Source organism: Echinops telfairi, unplaced genomic scaffold (assembly GCF_000313985.2).
Source record: "Echinops telfairi isolate 266 unplaced genomic scaffold, ASM31398v2 ScPeMD7_10;HRSCAF=50, whole genome shotgun sequence".
Lineage (NCBI taxonomy): Eukaryota > Metazoa > Chordata > Mammalia > Afrosoricida > Tenrecidae > Echinops > Echinops telfairi.
Genome location: NW_022103907.1, coordinates 6,294,530 through 6,314,668, shown reverse-complemented (window position 1 = coordinate 6,314,668; position 20,139 = coordinate 6,294,530). Strand labels below are relative to the sequence as shown.

At 43.1% G+C, this 20,139-nt stretch overlaps 1 protein-coding gene across 1 annotated transcript in view; it reads right to left on the bottom strand.

Annotated features, from left to right (window-relative positions):
* Positions 1-20,139, bottom strand: part of LTBP1 (latent transforming growth factor beta binding protein 1) — a 476,077-nt gene that overhangs the window by 181,127 nt on the left and 274,811 nt on the right. The window contains exon 8 of the mRNA XM_045287025.1: positions 18,322-18,393. Coding sequence (XP_045142960.1) covers positions 18,322-18,393 — 72 coding nt within the window. The remainder of the gene's footprint in view (positions 1-18,321; positions 18,394-20,139) is intronic.

Below are 20,139 nucleotides of genomic sequence, written 5' to 3'. Positions count from 1 at the left end.
ATTGATCTATGTATTGTGACGAATTGTATGAGCCCCAATAAATTGATTAAAAAAAAAAAGAAAAAAAAATGTTCATGAAGCAGCAGTCAAGAGATTTAAAAAATGCATTGCATTGGGTACATATGCACACAAGACCTCTTTAAAATGCTGAAGAGCATAGATGTCGCTTAGAGAACTAAGGTGTACCTAACACAAGTCATGGTATTATCAATATCTATCTATCTATCTATCTATCTATCTGTTGGACAATGGATATTGAAAGTACAGGGACTGTCCTAACAATAAACAAATCTGCTTTGAAAGAAATACAGCAAGTAGGCCCCTTCCACACAAGGATGGTTAGACTTCATCTAGCTTACTTTGGACGTGTCTTTGGGAAGATCAATCCCCAGAAAAGAGCCTCATGCTTGGCAAAGTGGAGGGGCGGTGGAAAGGTTCAGAAAGACCCTCAGTGAGATGGACTGAGACAGTGATTGGCCAACAGTGGACTCAAATATAACAATTGGGAGTATGTCTGTGGTAAAGTGAAATTTCTTAATATGGCTCTTCTATCCATGTTTCTGTAACGCCCATCAAATGATTGGCTGGGACTATGCAAATAGGGTATGTGAAGCAATCATAGAGTGGATTAGTGAGCTTTAGTTGCCATTCTTTTGTGTCTATGAGAGCCATCTAAGAAGCAGAGAGAGAGAGAATTTCTGGGACCATCAAGGAAGAAGAGCCACCAAAGGGACATATATTCAAAACACCTGCCTGCAGTGGTGGCCATGCTACATCAAACTCAAAAGCTGAGACAAGAAGACCATGAGACAGAGCAGAGGCGCAGCACTGAAGTGCTGAGAAGTGAGGCAGAGCAGGAGGCGGGCTCCCAGGCCCAGGGACAGAGGCAGAAGCCAAAGGACCCTAAGACTGAGAGGCTAAGGACCAGAGAGTGGGATTCAGCTGCTGGCTGCAAAGAGGTGCTGCTGGGGATGAAAGATCGTATCCTTCGTGTTTTATAAAACTGACTTGTGGTAACCTGCTAACTTCTCTAAGACACTCCCATAATCAGGAGTATTGTCTGTGAGTTCTGTGTGGCCATTGCAATGAATTACTGAACCGTCAGAGAAGTAGAATGTTGGAGGAGGAAGAGCTGGTGTCAGAAAATGGCAAAGAGATGTGGGTGATGGAGACATGTCTCATCTTCCCCTTGTGGCCATTAGCCTTGGGCTGGTCTAGATGAATTCTTCCCCTTCGGTACACATAGGATATAGCCCCTGTGCCTTTTGCTAAATGGGCTGCACCAGGCAATGTTTTGTTGTTGTACAAAGGGTCACTCTGAGCTGGGACCTACCAATGGTGCCTAACAACAACAACTCTACTGCGACTTGTCATAACTAGCATCAACAACGACAATAAGAACTAGAGCAGTAGCATCATGAGTGTTAGCATATACAGCACACCTGATCACACTAGATCTTCAGGGAATTTTTCTGAAGCAACACAATAATTATCATTTCCATTTTTAGAGAGACCATTTTCTCTCTTAAAAATGATCTTTTTTTTTTTTTAAGTTGAAGGAAGTAGAGAAACTGAAGGGGAGAGATATCCCACTGAGCCTTAGGTAGGTCTTGTTTAAAAATCTCATGGGGATCCTGTATTACTTTACTGAGAGCAGCACTCGATTTCCCCGATAAGACAAAGGGGCTGAGCTGGCTAATGCCCAAGGTTACTTCTAACTAAAATATCCTCTGACTTGAAATCAATTTGCCAGTTGCTAGTATTAAAGATACCAAGGAGTGAGTAAGTACAGTATGAAATCTAATGCCTGATATATTTTGCATAAGTGCCTTAAGGGAAATAAATGCATTTTTTAGGTACCTATTGTCTGACAGGAGAGTGTGCATGTTTCACAGAATGAGTAATATAATAATTGACTGCCTTTTTAATGACGTAAGTTTATCCAGGAAATGAGGCATGTCCAATAACCAAAAGGAAGTCGGTACAAAGTGAGACCAGTACATGAAGATCTTTTTACTGTGTGAAAACACAAAGCATGTATGTTGAGCATTTGCTGATGAATAGAAATTCCATTATAGATCCCAATGGCAGGATGATTTCCACTTAGAAGCAGAGACACTACCTCTTGTGCGACATCCTTTTCCCCACCCGGCAGGTCATTTGGCTATCCAAGTCAGCTCACTCACTGTAGTTAGGGGAGTGTCCCACTACAGGACAGATGGATTTCTTTATCTTCTAGAGGGGCCATCTTCACTCTACATACGAGGGGGTACCCCTCCCCCCAAAAAAACATAAAAAGGCTCCCCTGGGCAGAGCATTCCCAGGTCCTCAGCCTTTATATATTTCCTTTCCTGAAGGTCATCTGCCTAAGAATCCATTTGTCATGCATCTTTCTCCAACTCCCCTTTCCCGGAGGCATCTTCCCCATGACAACATCAATGCATACCTCCTGTCCATCCAGGCTCTTTCTAGGTTCACTGCCTTGTGATGTAACATTCTCCTATATATGTCTATCCTTGGAAAGCACCATAGAAAAAGGATGATTCAAATTTTCTTCTCAGGAGGCCTGGCTTTGCCATGTAGGGGCTATGGAAAACATTATTCACAAACTAACTAGATCTAAACCACCCAAGTTTGGAAGAAGGAATGTCCAAAGCACATAAAAAACAAGAAGCAGGCTAGGAAGGGCTCTATTCTAATCATGTGACTTATGATTCTTAAACAGCAGGAACACATAATTGAGTTTTTCATTATCTTATGAGTTACGTGAGTTTAAAAAAGGTTTAGAAATGAATGCATGCTTCAGAACAGGGGTGGGGGGCCTTTCTTCTGCCAAGGGTCATTGACCATTTAGGACATCATTCTGGGACCATACAGCTCAAACATTTCATTAACTCACCCTAAATGTGATAGCTAGAACTGCTTCTCTCTGGTGAGGTGCGACTTAGCTACTATTGATGATTTCTCAGGCCTTATATGGCCCAAGGGTCGAATGTTTCCCACCTCTGTTCTACAGCCTAAATTCTCAAACACCCGGGGCCTACTGTCCCCTTTTCAGAAAAAAAGAAAAATTACTTAGTACCAACCACCACTACCCTGCCCTCCTGTAATTAAAACCATTGATATGACAGCCTACAATCTAAGATGGAATGTAGGTCTATGCTTTTGCAATCCCCTTGGATTGTTCCAGTGCCGCCCCCAGGGGGTGATAATCCCTGGGGGACACTGCTCTAGAGGAATGTTACCCCAAAGCATTTGATACACAATGTTAGCTTTGTGGGACCTCTGATCAAAGAAGGGTGAGGTTGCCAAACACAAGCACTGCTTATTCTATGCGTATTGGCATGTGAACGGTCCCAAGATGCCCTTTGGAAAGGAATCTCACTTTTGTCTGTTTAACCCAGGGCTTCCTTCCTCCAATTTGGTCAGGGGGCCATTAGTCCAGCACCGGCTATGAACATGCTTCTGAGCTGGCGGTCTGCGAGCACGTTCTGTGAAGCGATCCTCTCCGGGGCTGGCCCACAAACCACCACGCAGGCCTTTGCCTGTAACATTGGCTTTTGCCCGGCCTCCCTGCTGCCCCTGCCTTCCCTCCTGACCTGTGATGGCCTGGCCCTTACAACATAACAAATAACGGCGCAGGAGGGGCTGGGCTCCATCACTCGCCTCTGAAAGAGGCCAACCATTGTGGGAGCCATTGCCTTCCTCACACTTCTGTCTGCCGGGTAACATGATAAAAAAATTACAGAGGTCAGACAACAGCTTGTTTTCATTTTATGGTGCATGTGTGCCCCACATGGAATATGCTGCTAAGTGCACGCTGACTCTGCCGGTCTTGGGATTTCTGCTTCCAGTCCACAACACGACCTCATTGCTCTCTGAAACAGTCACACTGGGGAGAATTCGTCACGGGCTCTCCTCATCACTCAGGATTCAGCAGGCATCTCCCTGCTGCTTCCAGAGGCCCGGAGGTTAAGGTCAAAGAGCTGCCTGGAAGTGCAGTATGCTAATGACTCGTTTCACCACTGTCTTTCCTGCGGAAAACTGAATAAAATAAACAGACATTTCCCATCTGAATTCTATCCCAGTGATATGTGGAATCAGAGGACCCATCAGCAAAGCGATTCTTAAGCGGGAGGAAAGGATGCCAAACAGATTTGCAAATGCTGTAAAACGATGTTCACATCCCAATCAACATCAGTTTGAATTCGGACCGGCGATTTCGTGCCTGTGGAAACCAGAAGTCTAGCACTCGTTTGAAGAGGATGGCTTGGGCAGAGAACTAGCCCCTTCGAATCAGTAAAACACCTGTCAGCGAAGGCCAGCTGGGTGGCGACATCGGAGACCGCAATCTGAGATCACACGTATTCCTCCACGAGCAGAGGCCTCGTGACAACAGACCACAGGAACTGAAAGGGAATTCCGGAATAAAGTCATTACGAACGTTGCCGACACAGAGAAACCAGAGCTCCATACCTCGAAAGAAGGGGGGAGGGGCGCTGAAAATAATTTTAAATAAAAATATCAACAGAAAATTTCCCTTCCCTAGCCAGAACCTCACATATTAAAATGAATACATGCTAGCCAATTGATGCTGCGGGTAAGAAGCCAGACTCAGAAATACCTGGATGCTGTCTGTGCAGGTTCAGACACAGAGACGGCGGAACTGAGGTTGCAAGAGTCAGAAGAGTGGTTACCTTTGGAAACGGGCACGATTGCCAAGAGACCAAAGGTGTGGGGGTGTTCTGGGACACAGGTAATGTGCTGTTACTTGGCCTGAAAGACAACCACACAGCCGTGTTTACTTAGGGACAGCACGGTGTCCAGCCACAATTCTGGTTTGGCCAGGAGAAGCCACCTCACTTAGCCGGACGTGAATGTATGTTCACTGTTCTGTATGTAGATATTTGAATCACAAAATTATTTTTGGAACATAATTAAGCAATTTCTAGCACAACCAACAAAATAATATTTTGCCCTAGCAGGCTTAAATCTTTTCCAAGGGATTTTAAAGAGCGTTTACACAGCAATTAAGGCTTCTCATTTAATAATTTCTGCATCTATTACTCGGTGACATTGGACAGGCTCATTATCTCCAGCCTGATTGTTTTGCTCCCTTGCTCCGCCTACCCCCACCCCCACCCAATCTTTGGTCTAGGATAAATCTTGTGGTTATTTTAGATTAAGTAATTAGAAGATTATGTAGAAAAGAACAATATTCAAGGGTGCTGTGATTTCTATTAGGAGCCACTCTGGTTTTTAGTTGACTGGTGAATTCTGAGAGAGGTTAGAGTCCCACGTTGAAAGGTGTCCCAAGGAGCTAGGGAGGGTGCTGTGGCTTCTGCTGATCCAGGAAGGACGGCTTTTACAGAACTTGAGATTTGTTCTTCCTTATATCCCCATTCCATCTGGGGCCATCGATTACGCTCCGGGTCCAAGGAGCTGGGAAAGCAGCTAGCCACCAGAGTCCTTCTGGTTTCTTTCTTTCTTTCTTTTTTTGCTTCAGATGCAGAAAAACCAAGAGCTGCATCGTAGAGACCAGCCCACTTTTCCGTATGATTCCTACGTTTAGACATCAGGGGACAACAGTAAAAAGACGGTGGAAAATTCCCTTACCTTTCATCTCATTTCTCCACCAACGTTTCGAAGCACCTTCATATAAATCACCTCAGAGTAATACTTTCCCTTTTTCTTTTGCCAAAACAAAATCTGTATTTTCTAAGTTGGTACATCACACGTGGTAAAGTACAGGGACAGCAAAACAGAGGAAGATTGTCCACGAGATGGACTGACACGGTGGCTGCAACTATGGACATACGTGCAACGGAACGACCACTGTGAGGGCGGCCCAGGACCGGGCAGCAGTGCTTCGTTCTGCTGTACACGGGGTCACTATATGCTGGGAGCAACTTGATGACTCCGAGCAACAAAGCAAGAAGTCGAGACACACCAGTACCGAGTCTAGTGGATGGGTTTTCCTGGACCGAGTCCGAGACTGTGTGATTTTGCAGTTCCTCGCAGGAAGAAAAATCCAAACCCAAATGTATAGTCAGTGAGCCAATTCCAACTCACAGTAACTCTATAGGACAGGGTAGAACTACCCACTGTGGGTTTCTGAGACTGTAACTCTTTGTGGGAGGAGAAAACCTCGTTTTCCTTCTGAGGAGCAGCTAGAAGTTTGGAACTGCTGACTCAGAAGGTAGCAGCCCAACACGTAACCACTGCACCACCGGGCTACTATGAGATGGAGTATATTTCCCCACCCCTTGATTAAGGGCTTGCATGTTGACGTCCTGCAGCCAGTAGCATGTGCCAAAGTGACAGTGTGTCCGTTCTGAACATGTTTTGTACGGTTCACTCACTCCTTCTTTTGGAATCTGGCCACTCCAAACCCCCTGCCAGTGGGTCCATTTGGATTCACAGCCACCCTGTAGGGTTTCAAAGACTGTCAATCTTCACGGGTTTAGAAAGCCTCATGAGGTTAGCAGCCTAACACAAAGTCCACTACTCTGCTCTCCTTCGGGAGGGTAAGAGACCTTGTAAGCCAGAGCTGTCTAGATCAACGCCATCCTAAACCACCCGGCCTGAAAAACTTATTTGACCACAGGTGCACAACTGAGCCTTGGAGACATTATCCACAGGGGGCAGTTCAACAGAACGTCCCAGGTGTCCTCTAGGTTTGTGAAAAATACTAAGGCAGTCCCCACATGATAGCCAAGATCCGTTCCTAACTGCATCTGTAAATCCAATCTGAAGGCCAGGCAGAATATTTATATATGGTTATTTAGCCTTAGCTAATGCAAAAAAAGAGAGAGCAAAAAACAGGAGCCCTGGTGGCATAATGGTTAAGCGCTGGGCTGCAATCTGGAAGTTCCAAAGTTCGAAACCACCAACTGCTCCACAGAAAAAGGATGGGACTTTCTGAGCTTGGAAAACCATTACAGTCTTGGAAATTCACGAGGGCAGTTCTACCCTGTCCTATAGGGGCACTGTGAGTCAGCATGGGCTTGATGGCAGTGGGTTTGATTTGGTTTGGTTTGGAATGCAGAAATGGGACCCTGGTGGCAAATGGGACCCTGGTGGCACAGTGATTATCCATTGGGCTGCTACCTTGAGGTCAGTGGTTCAAAACCAACAGTCACACACCCCTCAGGAGGAGGCTTTCGACTCCTGGAAACACAAAGGGGATGTTCGACCTTGCCCTTTGGATTGCCATGAGTGAAAATTAACCTGATGGTGGTGAGTTTGGAGGAATTTTTCTGTTTGTTTTTCATGCAAAAAACAAAGGATAGGAAGCTTGTCAATGATGTAAAAGCTGCCAATGCCGCAAGTGAAGATGACTGGATGAAGAATTGGCTGCATTGGTGGAGCTAGTTCAATGTCAATATGATGGCTAAGTGACACGGCATTCAAGGAGAGCCCTGGCTGTCTCGAGGACTGCCTTGTTAATTGCTGAGGGAAGGCAGGCACGGTGAGTGGAGGGGGAGGAAGCTGCCTCCAAACCTAAAGGAATCCATAAACTTTTCTTCTCCTTGAAGATCTCATGACGAAACTGAGGAGGTTCAATGGCTTGCTAATATGACGAGAGAGAAGACGTCATTTAACTACAAAGCAGTACACTTTAAACAGAGGAACTGGCTGGAAAAATAAACAATGGTGTTTGGAGGTGTCTTGTTTTCTAAATCAAACTACTGAAACCATCTAAGTTATTCCAGTTTTTAATATTTCTGCTTTCTCTTCGATTAAAGTTTTTTTCTGTTTTTGTCTTGTCATTGTTGCCGGCTTTTGTTTGTGTTTATATAATTTCCTGTAAATGAAATCCAGGACAGATGGATCTATAGAGACAATAACTGAATTAATAATTGCCTTAGGGCATGGCAGAGGAGGTTGGGGGAAATGGGGAGCTAACAACAGTGAGTATGAGAAGAAATTTTACTGAAATTGACAGAGCTGATGACTGTACAATTCTCCTTAATATGACTGAATGATTCAATTGTATAACATTTGAACTAAAGGCCGACAAAATTCCTTTTAAGATAAGTAAATAAAAGAAAGCATCTAATACCACTCTGAGGACCACCACATATTAAGCAAGAATTCATGGTGTAAAGATGTATGTACAAAGAATTTCAAAAACTAGAAAACACTTTATGAATGATAGCAACATGGAGAAAGAGGCATCTAGGCATTAGTAGCAGATCTGACCGCTCCCTGATGATTTGATTTCTGTCGCTTAGTTTCTTTGAGCCTCAGATCTCAGTCCATAATCTTCACAAAAAAAATTAAAAGATAACACTGCTCACCCCAAAGGAGTACTTTTGAGGCTGAAAAGACTTACCGACAGTCCTTGGTTTACAAACAAGATCATTCCCAAGCAGGTATTTAGGTTGAATTTGTAGGTAAGTCAGAGCAGGTGCAAGCAGTTGTTAGCCCTACTTTGGCGCACAAGTTCCCAAACTTACTTGGTGCATGCGCGCGCACCCCCACCCCACCCCACCCCGACCCACAACAAGCCCCTGCCAATTAAAAACTTTTAGACTAAAGTCCATTATGTAGGATTAGTGTAGATGTAGGCTTTTGCAGTCCCCCTGGATCAGCAGTTCTCAGCCTGTGGGTTGTGACCCCTTTGAGGGTCAAACGACCCTTTCAGAGAGATAGCTTGATTCATAACAGTAGCAAAATTACAGTTATGAAGTAGCAACGAAAATAATTGTATGGTTGGCGGGGGTCAGCACAATGTCAGGAATTGTATTAGAGGGTCATGGCATGAGGAAGGTTGAGAACCACTGCCCTGGATCATTCCAGCACCCCCCACCCCAGGGTGCGTTATCACTTGCTTTGGGCAACATTAGTGCAAGAAGGTTCCCTTCTTGGGGCAATAATTAAAGCACTCCACTGTCAACCAAAGGGCAGCATCTCAAACCCATCAGCTGCTCAGTGGGAGAAGGAGTGGCAGTTGGCTCTGATAAAGACTTTCAAGCTGGAAACCCGAAGGGGCAGCTCCACTCTGTTTTCTAGGGTCACTATGAGACAGAATCTGTATGGACACCAAGGGAAGGTGATTGTGATGAAGAATTTGTAGCAGGAGGGATCAGTTCACTCTTTTCAAAATGAGGGTAAATATAAGTAACTTTAAAGGGCAAGTGTGAGTTATTCCTAAGGATCTAAAGCATCCAGCACAGTGTCTCCACTAAATCAGCATTCAGGAAACATGAGCAGAGTACATCAATAAATAGACAGCAGTAAAAGGATAGCTAGACAACATGATCAAAAGAAAATATACTGTATTGGAAAGGGGGAAATTATCGAGTATTATGAAAATACTCCTATAATAAGAAAAGCCACATTTAGCTAGACCCACCTTGAGGGAAAGTCTGAGAAGCTGGATAAGAATACAAGGTTATGAAAGGAAGACTTTAGTTTCCGTGGACAAAAGCATTAATGGAGGCCTGAGTGCTGACCGACTCTTAAGAACCAGACTTTTCATGTTGGTTCTTCCTGCCCCGCTGATTCCATCAGAATCATTGTCAATGAAAGAATGTCTACGTATATCGATCGGCCTTCACTGTTCCTTGGATCGTGTTACCATCACCACATGGAGAGAGGCCCCCACCCCCTTCATCCAGATGAACTGTCAGTGTCTTTGTGTCATGTTTGTCCCTTTTAAGACTTAATAGATACTCTCCTTGTGTTGTAGGTGAGATTGGGGTCTCTTCATATCCGAAAATAATAGAAAGGATCCAGTATTTATCTCACAGGAGTTTCAGCAGAGAGCCAGGGTGGTGGAGAAACAGTGCTTAAAGAAACAATCAATGAGTATTTTTCAAATCTTCAAACCTGTGAATCTTCAGGGTGAACTCTCACGGTGTTATGAGTAAAATGCATAAAGATAAACCCAAACATGGTAAGGTGTGGCTGTCTGTTTCCAGAAAGATCCACAGCTTTGGAAACCTCATCAGGCGATTCTATTCTGTCACACAGCATCACGATGAGTCTGAGTCAACTTGACAGCAGTGGTTTTTTCGGCTCGTTTGATATACCTTTGGAGTTAACTGTAAAATTATAACTCTTCTCTAAGCCACAAATTCAATATGCAAGAGATTGTCATAATGGCTTTTGGACATTTCCACGTGATGGGAAGTATAAGGTCAATAAATGTTCTTTCAGCATGTCCCACAAAGGCAGTGATACTGTACACAGTACAGACAATTCATCATAAGAGCCTTGCCTTCAAGTCCACATTGACGTCATCTCACCCCACCTGTTTGGTGGGTTAGTGATAGAGCTCCTGCCTCCATGAAGGAGACTTGCATTCCATTCTGGCCACTGCATTGCAGGTACAGCCACACCTATCCATCCGTGGGGGTGTGATTGCTACTACGATGCCAACCAGCTACTCGCGGAACTTCCAGACTGAGAGGGACTAAGAAAGGCCTGAGAGCTACTATGAAAAATAAATCAATAAAACCTTTTGGACCAAAATAATAAAATCCTCTGCGTGGCAAGGTTATGGACCAGTACCAGGAAGCGGTGCCTTCCACTGTACAAAAAGTCAAGGAGCTGCCCTGAGTAGGAGATGGTCTGATGGCAGCTAGCCACCATACCAGGGTATAAGCCATTGTGTTCTCTGAAGCCAAGCAAACTTTCTTAAGGAGCTCACCTCTACTTTCCAGTCCCCACTTATCCGGCTTTCCCAAAGCTTGCAAAGAACAGCCCCCCTGGGCCTGCTCATCATACTCTAGTTCATGGTCCTTTCTTAAAAACCAGCAAGAGGTCTGAAACACTGGCTACCATCCAGGTCCGCTCTTAACCAAAGAGCCCCAGGTACGACTGGCTGCCATGGAATGTTAATGAAAGTTAGACGTCTCACTGAATGATAGCGTGAGGCTTCTTTAGAAACGTGCTTTGTCTCTGTCCAAAGAAAATTGGGTTTCAGATGCGCTTGAGGAACTTTCTATCTCTCTACAAGGAACCCCGAGGTGAGTGTTTTTATGAGGATTATCAGGCCAGATGTCTCTGTTTTGTAAATTTAGCTTATCAAGCAGAGCAATTGGCTTAATAAAATGATACATTAAAAAGTTCTGTGGACGGCTCTTTGATATTTGTTTTTAATAAGCTCCAGTCAGCTAAAATGCGGCCACTTGGGAGAACGGATAAAAAGGACGTCTTCTTCATCATTCATTACACATCATGAGTGCCCTACCAATGAATGCCTATGGAGTACTGAATCGTTTTAAAGGTTTTCAAGTGTCTGTGAATATGAAGCGTGTGAATATCTATGGATAGAAGAGTATGAAAGGCGTACACATACACTGGACGGCAAAAGTGTAGATGACTTCCAGGGATATCTTTTGACATCGCCTACAACACCACAACTCAGTGCTGAAAATGTAAAAAACACAATCCCAACTTGATAGACTGTGTGTGTGTGTGTGTGTATACACATACACGCAGCATAAACTCACGAAACTACTATATGGTTGTGTGTCAAAGTTGTTGCTGCTCTAAGGCGCTCTCGAGTGGGTTCTGACCCACAGCAGCCCCACAGACAGAACTAAACACTATCCCACGCCTGCACCTCCCTCATACGGGTTCCTGTGCTTGAGCCCATCGTGGTGGTCACTCAATGCATCTCATTGAGAGCCTTCCTCTCTTTCACTGTGCAGAGGTCTCACTTCTTTCCTGGCCAGGTGTGCCCCCATCAGAATGATTGCAGCAGGCCGGGAGGACGTTTGCGCTTGAGAGGCAAGCAGCTCAAGCATTGGTGTCACACTGATTATGATTTTCATGAAGTATTACCTTCCTTGATTCTTGTTCTACATCAAACCCTCAGCATTAATAATCAATGATGAATGCTACTCTCTACCCGCCAGGAAATAAAATGTATTGTTTGTTATGAGAAACGAAGCAAATTAAAACAATTCCGTAACGCTGGGGTAGCGGAGCGGGTTTTAGAGCTCCGTGTGTGTCTGGGTAATAAATCATTTCCTTGAAAAGATAATTGCAGCACCACGAGGAGGGCAGGAGAGATGGCCGACTCTGAGAGCAATTATCTGAGCGCTCCTCACATGAACTTGCGGACAGTTGCTTCTTTGTGATCGAGCCCACACGAAGGCCATCATTTCAGAGCATTTAGTTCACTTCGCTGAAGGAAATAAAATAGGCCTGGTTATTAATTGCTTCAATTTTAAATGGCCTTTGTTAACTGAGAAGACATTTCAAGTGCAAGAGCAATGCAGAGTGCACAAGTCATTAGAGGCTGAAAGGGATCCATCTGAAAACCTGGAGGATGACCAAGTAAAAGTGTCCCCGCTCTCAGAAAACTGAGTCTGCCTAATTATGCAATGTGAGAACATCCTATTTCACATTACTGAGACTCAGCCCTTTTCTCAATAGCCACTTAAATGGACTGTGCTGAATGAAATCATATTATTTTATGAGTCAATCTTCTCTGTGGTGTAATTTAGTGGAGCCTCTTTGAGGCACCACGAAATGGAATTTTCTGCAATTCTTCACTCCACGATCCTTCTCAAAAAGTGTGGCTGTTTAGCCAACATCCTCCCGAGACCAATGTGAGCCAGGATTTGGTGTTAGCGATCACCAGTGGAGGTGACGACATCAGAACCGCTTGCTGCGCTCAGTACGAACCACATTTGCTCAAGGTCAGACAGCTGCAGCAGGAGAGGAAAATACCAAACGCAAACCCTGTTCAAAGAAGTCTTCATTCCCAGCTGCTAAATGAAACAGAACGTGTTCCAGAAAGGTGCAGATTTTCACTTCTATGTTCAAAGTGCTCTTTTTATGAATATGAACTGCACAGATCTAGACACTGCCGGAAGAAGGCATCTCTACAAGAGCACCATCTCTTCTGAGTCCACACACTTGAAATAGTGTGCATCGCTTGATTTCTTGGGACGACAACTGTCTGTTCTGATTCCCTACTACCTGGGTTAGTAGCACTTCACTGTTGGAATGTGCCATGGAATCCGTTTCAATGACAGCCACCAGTGTGGCAGAGCAGCATTGCCCCTTCAAGGTTTTTAGGCAATGATCATTATGGGAGCAGACCACCAGGTCTTTCTCCCATGGGGTCACTGGGTGGGTTCAAAGCACCGCCCACATTTTGGGTAGCAGTCGAATCTATGGCACAAGTAACGGGCAAGGAAGGCTTGCGAGTTTCACCCAGGCTGGTCTCTTATTTTCTCCGTGATCTTGGGAAAACGATGTACCATCTGTCTCAGAATGTCCTGGGAATGAATAATGTCCAGCTCTCCGAGGACTGGTCTGAAGAGTATATGAAGCAGCTAACACGGGACTAACACGAGCAGGGAGCCAGTAAAAGTGTTCGTTCCTCTGACCCTAGAGCAAGTTGGCCAAGAGCTCAGGTCTCAGTCTACCTGCATTTCATTCCTACATCAAGCAGGTACTCGCTATGTACTATACAAGTGACGTTACCCCGCTGGTTCTCAATTTCTCCATCTGGAAAAATGAGGGAAATAACAGCACCAAGATTAAGAAGGTATGTGCTGCGGGTAAGGGGAGACAGTCAACACGAAGCGCTCATTCAGTGCCTGGTCGTGGCGAACACACACCAGCGGTTCACATTCTCATTCTCTCCCTGCCATCGGGCTATCTATCACTCACTCACAGTGACCCTTCAGGGCAGGGTAGTGACGTTCCGAGACTGTAACTCTCTATGGGAGTAGAAAGCCCTCGTTCTCCTGTGGTTTCTAAACCGTCAGCCCACCTTGCAGATCACAGCTCAATGCATGACCATTGTGCCACTAGGCTCTGGGTACAGCACCCTGAGTCAGTAGTCATTCGAGGACCTGTTGGATCGCTGAGACGCTGTAGGAAGTTCAGTACTTCCCCAACAGAGTGGGGAAATCTGTTCCACGGAAGGCTTTCCTGTACTTGTTCTAAATATGCCTCTCTGTAAGTCCATCTTCTTGACATTGGCTTTTGAAGCAGCTCATAAAATGCCGTGTTTTGTACAACAGTTAAGCAAACATTTGAAGGTAGCCATTACACTTCTCTTAAGACTGCGCCTCGCCTGGTTAAGCACATTCAAATTCAAAAGCCCTTTCACAAGCTGGGTAACCTTAGTAAGAACAAGTCAATGAAAACTGATGGGCACCCTGATGGGTAGAGATTACAATGCGGTTGTTACTTCCAATGCCTGGCTCATTGTACTTGTACTGACGTGTCTGAAAACTGTGCTAGAATTTCTTTACATAGGTTTCTATCTCATCCTATAAAATAATGACTAGGTTTACCACATACAATATGCAATTATCCATTTGCTTCTTTTTAGATCACTCATTCATTTTCTAGACAATTCAGTTTAATTATGTCCTAAATTCTAAGCTAAAATAACACTGGTCAATCTATTCTTCCCATATTTAGATTTGTTTCTCAAAGAGTAGCCATGCACAGTGATGGAAAATTTGGCAATGGATGTTGGTAAGGGTGGCACTACATGACTGACATGCCACAGTGAGAAACATCAAATTGGCAAATATAATGATATATATATATATATATATATATATATATGTATATATATGTATATGACACAATTAACCTTAACTGTTAATGCCGGTTATCATATTCATTCTAATCGGTCCAACTGTAGATTAATTCTAGGTAGTCTAACTTTTCCCAACATTCTCTCACATAAAAGTTGAGCTTGTGTTATTTATAGAAACAACTTTTTTTAAAGAGCGTGTACAAAATGATGGCGCTAAGAGAAGACCCTGAGAGTTGCAAGAGTTAAAGACAACAAAGATAAACACTGTTAAACACACAATCTTGCAAGAATAATAACGTATTTGAAGACATGTGGATAGACATATAGGCCAGGCCATGGTAGGAGGGAATGTGAGTACATATCCAGGAATATACATAGGTTTGATGAAGATATTTATATTTGTGTATTTACATTTGCTACAAAGAAGCCCATGAGTGTGGTGGAACATACAGGAACAAAGTTAAGAAGACTTCTTAGACATAGCCAAATACCTGAAGAAATGAGACCCTGGACCACAAGGGCTCAGGCCCATGGTCTCAGGGGCACACCAAGGTCAAGTAGCACAGCATAATCCACAAAGACAATATTCCAAATATGACTTTAGTGAGTAGTTACTAGGGCCTTAAAAGCTTATGAGCAGCAATTGAAGGTAAAACTATTGGCCTCTCCCTGTCTGAAAGCAAAGAAAGTAAAGAAAAATCAAAGACATACAAAACACCAGTCTCCACACCCACACCCTGAGACCATCCGAATGTGATGGTGCTTGGTTATGGCTACAAACCGGTCTTCAAGAGATCAGATTGAAGGTCCTACATAGAGTAAGAGGAAAATGTGGAACATTAAAATCATGAAATAGACCAGGGAGGTGGTCACAGTTTAGGATAATCAACCATTTGAGGTCAAATGGGCAGCATTTACCTATGTATAAAGTTCAGAGGTTAGGAACAATGGAAACAAACAGAGAAAAAAATGATACAAAACACAAGGTGCATAAATTGTTGAATGGAAAATGGATCTGCTCTGTAAACCTTCACCCAATTCACAAAGTTTTTTTTTGTTTTTTAATGTTTACCTATGTGTGTTTCAAAAGAATATTATTTAAGTCAACAAAGACCCTACATACCATAAAAGTTATAGAGATACACAATGGAATATACAATTTACTTTTGAAATTCTCATATGTTTAAGATGTTCTTTTGATATGAAACATTTTAACACATTAAAGACCAGATTTTTTTTTTTACCAAGTTACCCAAGTGACCGTGTATTTTTTCAGCTGCTAGTTGTTGTTTTTTTTCATTAAACCATAAATGGGTTTACATCTCATCAACTTTTTATCATGTTTATTTGTAACTCTCAGTTTTTGAATATAAAATGTTTCACATTATGAAACAGTATTTTGCAATGTTTGCGGAACATTATTACTTTTATGAATTATAATTTTCATGAAATTATAAACTTCTTATAAAAATAATCAACATAATCCATATTAATTTGAAAAATTAGAAGAATTAGGGCTAAGAATTTCTTCATGTCTTTTTGTGTAACTGGAGACCACTTGAGCGATTTAGGTGAAGTTTTACATTTCACTGAGGATAAGTGCACAACTCCTTGCAAAACAATTCAAACAAATAGTAACTATTTGATTTAACCAAAATGCACTAAAATGCTAAATAAACAAAAAGAATTGAAGACAATCGAGTTTGATACATTCACTACTGATGTAAACACCTAAATAGACGAAGTAGTTAAAATATATCCAAGCAGATGGCATCTGAAGACAGCGTGTAGAAATCACGAGTTATCTCGCGATCCGTCCATAACAGATGGTGTGCGGAAACAAGAGTAAACTCGGGATCCGTCCGCAATTTGTTAATATGAAGACTGCCCGTATTTTGTAACATGACCTTAATCTACTTGATTTCTGGCAAAAACCAGAAATACAAAGACATGTGCACCATTCTACATGGTCTTTGGTTCAATAAGATTCTGAGTGTTTTTGATGTTATTATGTCAAGTTAATGATAATAGCACTTTCATCCAAGACATCTGAAGGAAAATCAGGAGCATTTATTGGCCATCCCACAAAGTAAATGATTCCAACCAGAGTATCATCTAATGAGTATTAGTCTAATAAACTCAAACCCACTGCCTTCAAGTCAATTCTAACTCATAGTTTGCCCTCTACAGTAAAACTGCTCCTGTGAGTTTCTAAGGCTGTCAATCTCTACAGGAACAGAAAGCTTCATCTTGTTCCCCTTAGAGTGGCTGGTGGATTCAAACTGCTGACCTTGCAGTTAACAGCCCAATGTGTACCCTGCTATGGTACCAGGGCTACTTAACACTAAGCATTGATGGATCTGAGAAACAATCTCAACTCTTAGTACTCAAGTACAAGTGAGTCACTTAACCTTTCTGGATTTGAATGGCCTCATTTATTAAATGTAGACCCTGGATTATATGATATTCCCTTAGCTTGTAAGACATCACTCTACTGTCCAAAATAAATTGCACATATTTCAGATTTAGTGTGACAGCTCATTTTATGTGTCAACTGGGCCATATTATGGTACCCAGTTGCTTGATCAAAACACTTGTAATGTTGTAATGAAATAGTTACATGTGTTTCAATCCACTGGGTTCACAGTAAACTTCACTAACGCAGACCACTCTTCCTAATGTAGGTGGGCCTTATCTAATCAGATGAAGGTTTTAGGAGCAAAACAGGTTTCCTGAGGGAGTAATCTGCCTCCAGACCACAGACGGGCATCTTACCAGAATTCCTCTCACCCTCACTGCCCCATCTACCTTCAAGTTTCAAGACACAAGATTTCCTGAATTCCAACCTGTTGCCAGCTACAATTACATAAGTCATCTGTGTGTGTGTGTCTCTCTCTTTCTCTCTCTCTCTCACACACACACACACACACACACACACGCACGCACGCACACACACGCGCACGCGCACGCGCACGCATGCACACACACACGCACGGCTATCTGAGCGGTCGAATTCTGAGCCTACCTTGTTTCACAATTTCTCACAAGTTTTCCACCTTTGACCGAGTATATTCTTGCCAACTTCTCTATCCTCTCTATCACTGGAAAATATTTGGGTTTCCTTCTCTAACAGGTCTCTGCTTTATATTGAGTCCAGCATTCACAGGTTTTACTATTGACAGATGATAGGTCATTTGACCAACTGATTTATCGATCTATAGAGAGATACATATTACTAGTTATATTTCTCTGGAGAACTCAAAGACCTTTAGCTATAGCGCCTTTTCTATTCTCCAGGAAAAGTAAGTTCCCTCTGATATTTAGCGCCTGAATCAAGTTAACACAAGTCCATTTCTTTCTGTACCAGGGTTTAGGGTGGGCTGCGATGTTCTAGGGAGAGAAAAACAGGGGACTCTGATCCCCTATCCCTGCTCAGCAGAGCAGCCTGGGCACGCCTGGTACTTGCTTGCCTGTATGTGAAGGGAAGGTGACTGACTAGCAGGGAGACCAGGGGAGTTGGTGGGGAAGGGGTGTATTCTGTAATGTGATCCAACCTCCTGTGGAGTTTATCACCAATTAATAGAAGAAAAAATGTTTCATAAAGTTTAAATAGTAGTGGAGGAATTCTAGCATCCATACATTCAGTCTCAATATTTCCTTAACTAAACAGAGTGAACAGGAGGTGGGTCACTAGGCGACCTTCACAGGTTGAGCTAATGAGCAACACGTGGCAAAACAACACACATTTCTGGAAAGTCCCATCTGTCAAATCCCAACCCAGCTCACCCTACCTTGACAAAAGGTGTTGTTCACCCGCTTATAACCTTGTAGACATTCCATCATTTGGTTGTGTCCATGATAAGCTGTAAGAAAAGAAATGATTCTCTGTTAAGTGTTTAATTTAAATCCTGACCAGCCTACATTACTACATGGAATCATCAGAGCAATGTAAAGTATATTTTGTCATTTCTAATGTAAGCACACAGCTCCACAATTTCTTCTACATTCTTTGTCAACATACTTCATGTTTTGCAATAGATACAGTCCCAAGAAAGTATGAGTACATCTTTATTATGGAAATCGTAAGGCAGTTTTGTATTTTCTTCCAAGTGGTGACTATGCATTTATATTTCAATAGTTATGATTGACTACTCACTAATGCTCAACTTCAGGAATTTGACTTTTCTTACTCATCACAGGCAAGGTTTGCCAGGAACAATTCAGGGTTATGCCTGGTATTCCAGCAAAGATAACTAATAGCACTCATATCACCCTCAGCCCAAGTTTACATAATAAATGACATGCTTGCCTTAAGTGCAGCATCGTGTACCTGCAATATAAGCTGATTCTTACTATGATGAACATGGGAAAAATAGGCAGGTGATTAGAGGAAACAATGAGAGTTTAAAAGTTGTAACTAGTTGGATGGTTCATCACTCAGATACCAACCAACGACAGAAAACATTGCAGTCACCAGTCTATCAACAAAACTCTTATTCATTTAGGGGTTGCTATCTGAAAGTCAGGCCTGAGAGGACACGTGGCATCAGAGGACGCAACACAAGATTGAGGACCAGGCAGACCTGAGTTCAAATCTTGGCTCTGCCTCCCAATTGCACTCAAAGCCTGGGAGAACAGTCGTCCTGGGTTTCAGACTGCAATTCTGTACAGTGGGGTTTATTCACATCTACTAGGCAGGGCGGCCTTGTTGGGAAACATAGATACCCTTCCTGAAAAACGCTTCCACGGTGCTTGGTGTTTTCCTAAATGATGAAGGTCATTCCCTGCCTTAACGTATTCTTTCATTGAAGGGACAATGAACAATAGCAATTGGGCTGTAGCAGGCATCCTTCTGCCTTTGTGAATGAGCAGTATTGAAAGTTCTGCCCTATTGCCAACCCTCATTGCTTGTGAAAATAGTGTCCAGTCATCTAAGATGGTAATGTGTACAAATCATATATATATCCCTTTCCTCTACAGGGTTTTAAATTCTAAATCATTGGCTAAAAGAAGAGTCATGTCAACAGAACTACCATATCCCCCCTAGGGATGATTTATAATCTTCTCCAATGGAATGAGATTGGCTCCAGAGTGAACTAGGGGCATATATAAACCACAGAAATATGAACGGAGTTTGAGCTCACACGTAATCATAGCGCAAATCTAAAAACAACTAGCTTCTATGACATGGCCCTGCTCAATACTGCCCCTATGACGAGATGACTGACACTATGGATACTAGAGCCAATGTGGTGACGAAAGTGGATGATGTCCGGCCAGCAGAAAGAATAGCATCTGGAATCCTAAGGTTTGTCTTAAAAGAAGTAGCTTCATTAGCTACGTCCATATGGAAGAAGCACACCAGCCTGTGTGACCCAAGTCTTGTAAATAATAAACGCTAACTCCAAAGAGGGACCAGTATTAGAACTTAAATTCTGAACACCTGGCTGGCTGAAGCCTGTGGATGAGCGTGAAAGCCCGACACGCAACTACCGGGTCTCCGAGAGGGAAGAAGCCTCTGGTGAATGCCCTCAGACGCTGGGCCAGCGCGGGAAGGGCCTTGTTTTCTAACAGAGGGCACTGTAAGATGGATCACTGTAGTGGTAGCT